General features: G+C 38.5%; 1 protein-coding gene across 1 annotated transcript in view; it reads right to left on the bottom strand.

Annotated features, from left to right (window-relative positions):
- Positions 1 to 209: 209 nt before the first annotated feature.
- Eda2r (ectodysplasin A2 receptor) overlaps positions 210 to 12695 on the bottom strand; it is a 32854-nt gene continuing 20368 nt past the window's right edge. The window contains exons 3-7 of the mRNA XM_004661007.2: positions 8271 to 8449; positions 7651 to 7736; positions 5494 to 5658; positions 2625 to 3006; positions 210 to 602 (exon numbers count right to left, since the gene is read on the bottom strand). Of these exons, the coding sequence (XP_004661064.2) occupies positions 2633 to 3006; positions 5494 to 5658; positions 7651 to 7736; positions 8271 to 8449 (804 nt within the window). The 3' untranslated portion in view covers positions 210 to 602; positions 2625 to 2632. The remainder of the gene's footprint in view (positions 603 to 2624; positions 3007 to 5493; positions 5659 to 7650; positions 7737 to 8270; positions 8450 to 12695) is intronic.

Consider the following 12695-nt stretch of genomic DNA (forward strand, 5'->3'; position numbering starts at 1 on the left):
GCAAAGCTAAATGACCTTGGTTTGATTCCCCAGTATCCACGTAAGCCAGATGCGCAAGGTGGCACATGCATCTGGAGTTCCTTTGCAGTGGCTCAAAGCCCTGGTACTCCCATTCTCTCTCTCTGCCTCTTTCTCTCTACAAATAAATAAATAAAAATAAAATATTTTAAAAAAGAACAAAAAGGCAAAGGTTCATTTTATCCCTAAAGTGGTAGGTAAATGTCAATAGAGTTCTTTCAGATTTCTCCTTCAGGTCTCCCTGACCAAAAATGCAGGCAGGAAAATACTATTCTATCCATTGTCATTCTCTCCCCTTTCCTCTATAATCAATTCAAGATAAGGAAAATGCTGAACAGTGAGCAGTCCCATTGACAAGGAATTTGGTTTAAGAGCCAGAAAAGAGAAGCAAGAACTATTTCAGGTCAGTCTTATGAAAATAGTGAAGAATCAATCCTCTGACAAGATGGGACATGATACACCCTATTTATAGAGGACTGGCTGTTATGGACACTCCATTCCAGACTCAGGCTGCTGTTGTATAAAATCAGGGCAGGAGAATCCAGTGAAAATGCCTGAGAAAGGCTGCCAGGAGTACACAAGACCTGTGGAGGGAGCAGAGCAAATTAAAACCTATAAGGCAATCTCAGTACCAGCTTGTAACCCCCAGCCCATCAGAATCATTAGACAAGTGGTTTAAAACACAGTGGCAGAAATGCATGACATAGTTTGTGAATATAACAATTCTACCTTACTCTAAACTGCTAATACTTTTTTTCCATGAAAATTCGTAAGTTTTATGCTATATATACTTTAGAGAAACCTAAAGTGGCATTTTCCAGAAGGTGCTATCTTTACACCTCTTCAGGGTTCAGAGGGCAGTTAAATAAAATGAGGACTGTGTGGCCCAAGAAACAGAGCCAGGACCCATAGGTGAGTACCACCGGAGACAAAGACATTTCTTTATATTCACATTAAATTTACCACTCATAACTGTATCACACATTGAATACTGAGCCCTCTTCGATCACAAGTATGTAAGCAAGGACTACTATTCTTGGGAAAACAGGAGCATCCCTAATCCAAAACTCAAAAATCCAAAATGCTTAAAATCTTGAACTTTGGGCTGGAGAAATGGCTTAGTAGTTAAGCACTTGCCTGTGAAGCCTAGGGACCCCAGTTCGAGGCTCGATTCTCCAGGACCCATGTTAGCCAGATGCACAAGGGGGTGCATGCATCTGGAGTTCACTTGTAGTGGCTGGAAGTCCTGGCACTCCCATTCTCTCTCTCTCTCTCTCTCTCTCTCTCTCTCTCTCTCTCTCTCTCTCTCTCTATCTGTCATTCTCCAATAAATAAATAACAGAAAAAAATTGAACCTTCAGAATACTGACATGATACCACAACTGAAAAATTTCATATCTGATTGCATGATAGGTCACAGTGAAATACAGGCACCTTACAAATGTCATGTGAAATGGTATTTCAAACTATGTGTTTAAGGGTCATATGAAACATCAGTGTGTAGATTCCTCTCTCTTCCCTAAGATATCTCAATATGTATACTTCTACTCTAAAACATTTTGTGTAAGAGCTATTTATCCTGTATTCTACAAAATAGTTAAGCTTGGGATTGAGACCTTAGAGGGAATGGAAAAAATGACATTGATGGTATCCAGTCTGATACTAGTTGTGGCTTTAAAATGTACAATTTCTCACCTGAAGGGAGGAGAATGCCTTAAGAGACCTGGCAATACTTTCATTGAAGAGATGTGAAAATAAATGCTCAAGTTTGGTTAACTGAAAATTTGCAATCTGTCCACTCTCCTGCCTCATATTGAAGCCTTTGAGAAATCAGCATTTGCTATGGATTAGTTGCAATGGTGGGGTTAAATGAGCTCTATAATGGAACACTCTAGCTTAGTTCTTCTCTGTGACTTTAAGAAATTCACTTATTTTCGTTTTATCTCACCTCCTGCTTATTTAAAAAGATAATATATTTCTGATTTGCTTACCACAAAAGCATGAGGTTATGAAGATCAGGTAAATGTAATAGATGTAGAAGGAATGTGTAATTTGTGATGGGGCTGGGAAAGGAAAGAAATCCCAACATGGTGTAAATATCTCTAATGCATCAGACACTGTAAAAGATGCTTGCACAAGTGTTTTGATTCAACTCTCACAATAACCTATGAGTATTTCCTACTTTGTGCAATGAAGGATCTGAGTCTGAGCAAGGTGAACAGTTTGTATAACTATTCAAGAATGGAGGCTTATTTGAAATGCAGAGCTTCCAGATGATAGATATCGGTACAAATATGCTATGTTGGTTGTACACACACTGAATATGACTGGTAGAGGACAGGGGGCCTGAGAGACCTTTTAAAAGGCCAGTATGGAGACAAAGTTGTCATGGCAACCTGGCAAATTTCCTGATAATTATGAGCTCAAAAGTCAGATGTCTGATTGGTTTAAAAGTTTAGTATCATTACCATTGCCCCTTTACCCACCAACAGTCCTACTTTGCTATTCTTTCACCCTGTGCCCTACTCAATAATACCACTAAAGATGAAAATTCCTTGAGGGTAGCTCCTAATTTATGGTTTGTTATCCCCATATTTCCAGCTCACCTCAGTACTTAAGGGTTAGGAACTTCAAATGGCACACTGAGCTCCAAACTATCTTCAGAGCTATCAGCTGTGTTCACTCCCAAGGCTTCAGCTCCATTATAGGAGGCAGAGTTGGAAATTTTTTGCAGGTCTAGCTCTGTGCATTCGATGGGAGTATGGATCCACTGGGAATGGCTCTCTGAGGCACACGAGGTTATAGTAAAGGACTCTTGGGTAGGGAAGCCATGAGTTGAGCTGCAGTCATCATCCAGGATGGAGTTAAGTGGCTTGGTTTCAAAGATGCTCTCATTCACTGGAAACTCAGGGCAGGTCTCCTGGCCAGGTGGCATGGGGAAGAGAGACTCCTCTGCTGCTTTCTCAGTTGCAAATTTCAATGAACGCCCTGAAAATGGAAGCAGAAAGCCACTGGGTCACCCAAAGTCAGGGCTTCTTCTCAGCAGAGCACCTGGTCTCAGCACAAGATAAGGAGGGGGTCTGGGAGCTTCCCCTCCTAGGGAACTAGAGCATCAAGCACCAGGTTGAAGTGACAAAGTAAAGAAACATATTTTCACTGGGTTATCAGCTGAGTCTGCCTGGGTCTGGATTAGGGGAGTTAAATTATTTCAGATAAAAATTAATTCTTAAAAAAAAATTAATTCTTGCTGGGCATGGTGGTGCACGCATTTAATCCCACCACTTGGGAGGCAGAGGTAGGAGGATCACTGTGAGTTCAAGGCCACCCTGAGGCTACATAGTGAATTCCATGTCAGCCTGGGCTAAAGTGAGACTCTGCCTTGAAAAACCAAAAACCAAAAAAATAAATAAAATAAAATAAATAAATAAATAAATAAGATAATTAATTCTTTGTGGAAAAGTGATTTTGGAAAGTCTTTCCCTGCTGTCATCTCAATCACTTGATGTAGTATTATTTATGCTATATTATATGGCAAAAGGACTCTGCTCATGGAATTAAGGTGATAGATATTAAAGCATGGAGACTATCCCTTTGATCCTATGTAATCATGTGCCCTTAAAAGTAGCAGATAGGACACAGTATTAGAGAGATGTGGCATGAGATGGACACTACCCACTATTCCTAGTTTTGTAAACAGAAGAAAAGCTATGAGCCAAACAATGAGCAGAATCTAGAAACTTGGAATAGCCTTCAGCTGATAGCCAGCAAGAAAACAGGACTTTGGGCTGGATATGGTGGTGCATGCCTTTCATCCTAGAACTCAAGAAGCACAGGTGGGAGGACTGCCTTGAGTTTGAGGCAACCCTGAGACTACATAGTGAATTCCAGATCCGTCTGGGCTACAGCGAGACCCTACCTCGAAGAACAAACAAAATAGGACTTACAGACTGAATTCAGTTATTTGAACATTTAAGGAAACAGGTTTCCCTAGAGCATCCAGAAAGGAACAGTCCTATCAATGGTTTGATTCAGATTTTTTGAGACATATTCAAGCTTATTGAACTTTTGGGTGATAGAAGCTATGAGATAATAAACCATTAAATGTGCAGTTAGCCAGGCATGGTGGCACACATCTTTAATCCCAGCACTCAGGAGGCAGAGGTAGGAGGATCACCATCTGTTCGAGGCCTCCCTGAGACTACATAGTGAATTTCAGGTCAGCCTGAACTAGAGGGAAACCCTACATTGAACCCCCCCCCAAAAAAAGTACAGTAATTTGTTGCAACAATCAGGGTATGTACTGTGTATGTGTTTGTTTATGACTGCCTCACCATGGTTGCAGCTCTGATCTTTATTCAGATTATTTGCCAGTGTTCAAGACAATGTCATACAAAATTACATATTTCATGATTTTAATGAAAAAAATTTGAAACACTAAATGTTCCCATATTTTAACAAAAAGCTGCAGCTGAGTAGTAGATTTCCCTTTAGATAGGAGAATATCTCTGTAGTATGCCACAGTTGCTATTGCTTTTTCTTGCATCTAAATTTTAAGTCACACATTGATCTCTCCTATATAGCCCTAGGATATGTGTCAGTCAGTGAATTCTGATTAATATCTTCCTCATTTGGAAAACATGAGGAAGCTGCCTAACCTTATGCTCACAGGCAATACCCTGTTATTATCTTGAGTATGGAAGGGAGCAAAAAAACTATTCATGTCTTTTCTTCCAAAGATGGAGGGAGAAAAACAATTCTTTGATGGTTCCTAGTATTCACTTTGCAGAGCCCTGGAGCCCAGTGCTTTACCAAAAATTTACAAAAATTGCTTTACTCATCTCCTATGGGTTATGCCAGGTTTTTGAGGTCATCAATATTTTTTTGGGAAAAAAAAATTTGACTGTTGACTAAATACTGTTTTTAGTTGTCCCATTTGGAGAAATTATGACATTGATAGCAGTTGCCCTAGATCTTTCTCAATTTTATTAATCATATTTCAGATGTTTCCCAATCTTCTTCAATTATAACATGTTTCAGAAACTATGCCTACTAGTATACATACACAGAATTGGAAAATAACTTTAAAAAAACTAATCCTACCTTCCATTTTAAAGCCTAAAAAATAAAAAAAAAGACTTAAAGAAGCTCAATAGCTTGTCTACGTCACACAGTGATTTATGAGTAGTTTCTCAATTCTTTTTTCAAGGAGTTTCCCATTATGCCATGCTCTCTATGAATCCAAGAAACTTAATCCAGGTCCTAAACTGTCTAGGTTGGGCCAAGCAGCTTTGATACCCCTTGCTTTTTTTTTTTTTACTGCCATTCCAAATAGTTGCCACAGGCCAACTGAATACTACCCCAGGATTTTCCAGCATGGCAAGAAAGGACCATTAACTTGTAACTTCAGAAAATTCTCTTCTGACAATAAGGATTCTTACTTCTGATTCAAGTGAAATGTGAAACAGCTATCCTTACCACGCTGACAATGTCTGTTGAAGATCTGCTTGCAGAAGAGGAAAAGGAGCCCAAGGAAGGCCAACGTAAACACCACTAATAGACTGCTCATCAGTACAACAAGGGTGGCCTCCTGAGGGGGCACTGTGGGTGCATCTGCCTTCACTAAGCTCAACTGGAAGGCACCTGTGAGACAAAAATGCATACAGGAGAGTCAGTCATTATGGGTGGTAAATAGTCACCCTAACATGGGACCTAGATTTCCTGAGGCCACCACCTTATCCCTGAAATTTCTCTATCAGAGATACTATTTTATTCTTGGATGCTATTTTATTCTTTGTAGGGTAGGCAAGATCATAAGGAACACAGCACAGCACAAATGGTAGGCATGGTATACCTTAGTACAATCAACCAAAGATTCACCTATCCTATACCTTTTCCATGCCAAGCCAAATCATAGAACCTAAAAAAGTGGAACTTGTAGTAGCATTTCCATTAAAGCAAAATATGGAACTAAATTAAAATGTTCATCATTAAGCACATGAGAAATAAATCATGATGTAACCCTAGAGATATATTAAAACATTTCATGAAATAATATAGATAAAAGTGAGGTCTGGGAAGACAGCTCAATGGTGGCACTTGCTTACAAAGCCTACTAGCCCTAGGTTCACTTCCACAGTACCCACATAAAGCCAGATGCACAAAGTGGTGCATACATCTAGAGTTTGTTTGCAATGGAAAGAGGCCCTTGTGCACCCATGTTAACTCTATTTCTCCTTGCAAATAAATAAAAATAAATAAAAATAATCAAGAGTAGAAACACTTGGCAAAGGATAGACAGCTGGATATCATTTATAGAAAATATTGCAAAATACAATAGAATATACTCCTTAAGAATAGAAATAGGGCTGGAGAGATGGCTTAGCAGTTAAGCGCTTGCCTGTGAAGCCTAAGGATCCCGGTTCGAGGCTCGGTTCCCCAGGTCCCACGTTAGCCAGATGCACAAGGGGGCGCACGCGTCTGGAGTTTGTTTGCAGAGGCTGGAAGCCCTGGCGCGCCCATTCTCTCTCTCTCCCTCTATCTGTCTTTCTCTCTGTGTCTGTCGCTCTCAAATAAATAAATAAATAATTTAAAAAAAAGAATAGAAATAAACATAATGAATGAATAAAGTATTAAAACATTACTAGAAAGTATGGCCAGAGTAGGCTCACTAAATCTACATAAAATCCTCTGTGTTCAATCTTACATCCTTGTAGTAATGTCATTAGAGTACTTCTGGCCAATGAACTTTGCTAGGTAATAATGTGTGTCACTTCCAGACTGAAGCAGTTCAGAGCCAGTAGTCTCATTTAACTCTTTCCCTGTGCCAAGTACCTGGAAGATACCTAGTCTATCAGGCACATGCACATAATGAAAGAAGACCTTTGTATCTAAAAACAAACTTTAAGTTTGTTTATCACTATAGCATAGTCTACAAAAGTACATACAATTTTGGGACAGTGCTTGTATATGGTGAGGTAAAGAAACCATGAGACTCAGAAAGGTTCTGAAAGGGAATTTTATTGTACCTGTAGAGGCTTTATTCTTTAAAAACATCTAAAATGTTAAGATTTATTATCTAAGGATTTTGTCTAATTGAACAGTTTTACTTTTCTATTTCTCTACATATGAAATATTTCTATAACTCATGATTTCAGAAATGTCAAAATTTTTAAAAGAATGAATGAAGAGATGAATGGTAGATAGACAAAAAGCTATAGAAAGTCAGTGAAATAAATTGATAGTGATATTGTCAGAGACTAGACTGGTTCTTTTTAAGCTTCTGATAAAGAGTAAGATCAAGTGACTTGCATTAACCATTATGATAATAACTCATATATGTATATTTGGTGTTTTGTAAGATCTATTATCTCATTGAACATAGCCAACAATCCACTTTAGTTTAAAAAAGTGATTTATCATTAGTTACATTTTTTAAGAAAAAGGAAACATGGTCCAATGAGTTTGAACACTGACAAATCGGGATTCATGCCTACTGTATTCCTTTGCAATAACAGTTGAAAAGGAGTACTAGGGATCATTCACTTGTCTTTTCTATGAGTAAGTAAGTCTTAGTAATTTATTTTCCTACCACTCAGTGGGTTAGAGAGGAAGAGAAAAAAAGTAGATACACACACTGAACCTCAGAAGTAGGAGTCTGTTTTGTGCATGGGATGCACTCTTGGTCCTGTAGCCCTCCAATGCGTGTCTTTCGGTAGAACCTGTAGCCAGAGAAAAATGAAATGTCAGAATGATGAAATAAACAATGCAGTTATATCAGTCCTTTCTAGGACCACAGGAGCCTCTAAGAATCTTGCCTTAATAGAAGTCAGTGCCTATGTATGGTGTGCATTCTGTTTCCATGTGTAATTCTGACTCAAAGGCCCAGACACTCTACCTCTTCCTCCAGTCACTACAGACTAGAGCCAAAATGGGAGCTAATGCCAGATATGGGGAAGCATTAGATTGATATCAACTGAAGCATATTTTCTTTTTAATCTATAGGAATACTTACTTTATGTCTTGGGCATATGCTGAATACTCAAGTGATGGAAGAGCTTGTAATTGCTCATCTGTGGTTGACAATGTGCTGGACTCTAGAGGGAAATCTTAGGAAGACACCACTTCAAAGAGCTTAATTGGAGTATCATGTGTGGATGATTAGAATATTTTGACTAGATTTGAGGGGTAAGGGCAATATCAAAGAGCTTTACAAAATATCTTGAAGTTTTATTAGTCCAATATAGTGGGCTCACCTAGGCAGACAGTCTCCACAAATTGCATTAGAGGTGGCTGTGCAGTTGGCCTTCTGGACCCGGTTGATGATAGCACAGGTGATGCACGTCTGACATCTGTGGTGGCCCCAGCTGCTCTTATATCTTCGGGGAGGGCAGGCTGTACAGTGTGCATCTCCACCTTCTCCATAACCACAGTCCTGCAGAGAGATTGAATACATTAATACTGTTTGATAGGAGCTTGGACAGAGGTGCAATTATGGGACAAGTGAATATGTTATAGAGGCATATTTTATTTTTTAAACTGTAAGCTGCAACCCCATTATTGGGTCATACGATCAGTTTACTAGGTTGTAGCCAATATTGAAAATGGAAATGGAAAAAAGAGAGTAATTGTATCAAATGAAGTAAAGCTATGTATATTAGCCAGAATATAGTGATTTAAAAACAAATTTTGTTTCTTTCTCACTATGTGCCCAGTAGGAGCTTCCTGAGGACTGTGCTGTGTACATCAGCCTCAATAGGGCATACCACTATAAGAAAATTCATCTTTGTGTTGCCATGATTGGAGCATCGAGAAAATAGAACATTCTGAACTGTGAACTGGCTCTGAAAAATTTCCCCAAGTATGAACCCATTTTACTTTGTTCATATGTCTTAGGCCACACATATCAATTGCTCAGTAACAACTTAAAAGGGTGGAAGAAAGCACAATTCTACTGTGTACCAGAGGAACTTCAAACAGCTTATAGAAGTATATAATGACTACCTACCTTTACAATCATTATGCTTGGCTAAAAAATACTTCTTATTCTAGGTTATAGTAAAACAAAACAAAACAAAACAAAACAAAACAAAAACAAGTTTGAGATGGGTGTGTTGGCACACATCTTTAATACCAGCATTCAGGAGGCTGAAATAGGAGGATCCAGGCCAGCCTGGGGCTACAGAGTGAGTTCAAGGTCAGTCTGGGCTAAAGAGAGACCCTGCTTCGAATTAAATAACAACAGAAAATGTTTGGGGCTGGATAGATGGCTTAGCAGTTAAAGTGCTTGTCTGTGAAGTCAACGGACCCAGGTTTGATTTCCCAATACTCATGTAAGCCAGATGCACAGGGTGGTGCATGCATCTGGAGTTTGCTTTTAGTGGCTCGAGGCCCTGGCATGCTCATTCTCTCTCTCTATCTGCCCACTCTCTCAGATTAAAAAGAATATATATATATATATATATATATATATATATATATATATATATATATATATATATGTTTGAGCTGGGCATGGTGGCACATGCCTTTAATCCCAGCACTCAGAAGGCAGAGGTAGGAGGATCACCATAAGTTCGAGGCCACCCTGAGACTACAGAGTGAATTCCAGGTCAGCCTGTGCTGGAGTGAAACCTTACCTCGAAAAAAAAAAAAGAAATGTTTGTATGCCAGTAGTACAAAGGAGAGATGAATGATCTAGCTGGCTCTTGATTCAGGGGAGGATAAAAAATTAACACAAAAAAAATCAGTCACTTTTTTATATACTAATAAAAACATACTGAGAAAGAAATCAAAGAAAATAGTTCAATTCACAGTAGCCACAAAAAAATTGAATATTTCACAATACCCCTAGTCAAGGATGTAAAAAACCTGTACAATGAAAACTTTAAAACACTGAAGAAAGAAATGTAGGCTAGCACAAAAAAACCAGAATGATCTCCCATGCTTATGGATTAGAAAAATTAAAATATTATAGTAAGAGCCATCTAATCAAAAGCAATATACATAATACAATTACAATCAAAATTCTAGCACCATTTTTCACAAAAATTAATGCTAGAATTTGTATGGAAGCAAAAAACCGTGGATAGCAAAAAATGTTCAGGAAAAATAATATTGCTGGAAGTCTCACAATACCTGATTTCAAGGTATACTATGCAGCCAATAGCAACAAAATAAACATGACATTAGCACAAAATCAGACAGTATATCCATGGACTAGAATAGAAAATCCAGGCATAAGTCCATGTAACTATTATCTCCCTTATCTTGATTAAAAGTCTAAAAGTCACATTGGAGAAAAGATAGTATGCCCCAAAAATGACACTGAGAAAACCAGAGATCTATGTAGAAGAATGAATTTAGACCCATATCTCTCACAGTGCACAAAAATCAACTTCAAAAGGATTAAGACTACAATGTAAGACCCAAAGCCCCGAAACCACAAGTGGAAAAATAAGAGAGAACATTTTAAGATATAAGCATAGGAAAAGGCTTTCTAAATAAGAATCCAGTAGGGGATACTTGCTTAGCCATTTATTTTTTTGATGTTCTCTTCACAATAGCTAGTAACTGTAATCAGCCCTGATACCCATGAACTGATGACTGGATAAAGATGATGTGGTTCATAAACACAATGGAGGTTTGTTCAGCTGTAAAGAAAAATTCAATTATGAAATTCACAGTAAAATGGATGGATCTGTAATACATTATAGTACATGAGATAACTCAGGCTCAGAAAGACAAATACCACATATTTTCTCTCATATGTGGATGTTAGCTTTGAATTTTTGGATCTGTATGTAAGATGTAGTATGAGTCAGTAGTAGAGGTCAGGAAGGTAGAAAGAAGCCATGAGGGAGTAAGAATTGGGAGGGATTTAGGGAAGTGATAGTAGACATGTAAACAGAGGGACAGAATACAAGGGGGTTGAAAAGGTCTTAGTGAGGTTAGGGAATGGAGGAGCAAAAGTGGATGGGGGAGTGATACACAGAGCTAAAGATGTTATTAATAAGCCCTGTGGAAAACCATTTCTTAGCAAATTAATGTTTTTAAAATATAGTTTGTGGAGAAGTACAATTCTGGGGTAGAGAGTGCTGTGCCCAGAAGACATAGCTTATAGGAAAAACTTACTGCAAGGCAAGGGGCATGCCTCCAGTAAATTGTTGGTCATGGAGGCCTATAAACTTCTCTAAAACAATACAAGCTATTACCAATGCTTTTGGTTACCCACCAAAATAAAATGGTAATATTGTATTGCTGAAGATAGAATATGCTTCATTCACAAACACTGAGCACTCAAGCTGGAACTGAGTAGGTAGCCTCCTCCCTGTTGGCCTGCTATCATAATGCTAGAATGTGCTATGAAGGCTACTGGGGGAGAAAAATCATCAAAAATACTCACAAGCAGTGGACCCTGTGAGTTACACAAATGACAAGCCAGGCAAGATGTGGCAATGGTGCAATAGTGGCATGACTGTTATGGGGTTAAGCAAGCACTCTCTGGATTTGAGGCCTGCTTTATATACATGGGAATTCTGCCTTGTACTGAAAACCAAATTTGGTTTGGAAGTTTAAAGGTTCTATGGTGAAAGCTACCACTGTTGTTTGGCTAATTTAATTATGCTATGCCTATCAAATTGTCCTCTAAATATTTATATTTATACTCATATATTTGTCCTATAGGTTTGTTAAAATATTTATTTGCAAGAGAGAGAGAAAGTGAGAGAATGAATGAATGACTGTACCAGGGCCACTTGCCACTGCAAACGAACTCCACAGATGCTTGTGCCACATTGTACATCTGGCTTTATGTGGGAATAGGGAATCAAACCTGGTCAGTAGGCTTTGCAAGCAAGTGCCTTTAACTACTGAGTATACTTGCCAGCCCAGTGATGTTCTTACCTTTTGTCAGAGAAGCTTCCTTTTGCAGATGGCAGTAACTTCAGGGAGACTCAAGACTCATCAAGATGATGAGAAGTGACCATTGAGTGCTCAGCCCTGGATGAAACATCTCTTTCATGCCCACCAGGGCTCAATGCACATTGTGGAGGAAATACCAGAAAGAATTTAAATGCTGCTCTTACTTCTTACTGCTGGCTAGAGAAGCTTCTCTTTGTACATGGTAGATACTGAAGAGACTCAAAAATCACTCAAAGTAATGAAAGTACAAGGCTATTGAGAGCTCAAGTCTACATCTCTATCACAAACTTCAGGTCTCAGCTACATTGTGGAATGGAGGGGGAAGATTATAAGAGCGACAGAGTTGGGAGAAGTGCTTTGGTGCTTTTGACTTAGGCATGAACTGATTGATGCATTCATGACCTCATAGATGTCAATACCCCACAAGGCCTGCACAATATTGAGCCAATCAACATTTTTACATAGAGGATGGAGGAGGACAAAAAGAATGAGACTTCTTGAATATAGGGAGGGGATCAGTGAGATGGGAGGGGCAAAAGAGGATAACAGGAGGGAATTATGTTCATATATTCAATACATAAAAAGAAGCATTAAGAAATAATTCACAGAATTGGAAATGCAAACGAACATATGAACAGAAATAGGTCGTTAAATTTCCCTATCATATACTTAAATGTAAAAACAAAATTCTCATATTCTCATACATTAGTAGTTTAATCCTTAGAGGAAAACAATATACAACAGTACCATGTATTCTT

Source organism: Jaculus jaculus, chromosome X, assembly GCF_020740685.1.
Source record: "Jaculus jaculus isolate mJacJac1 chromosome X, mJacJac1.mat.Y.cur, whole genome shotgun sequence".
In the NCBI taxonomy this organism is placed as follows: domain Eukaryota; kingdom Metazoa; phylum Chordata; class Mammalia; order Rodentia; family Dipodidae; genus Jaculus; species Jaculus jaculus.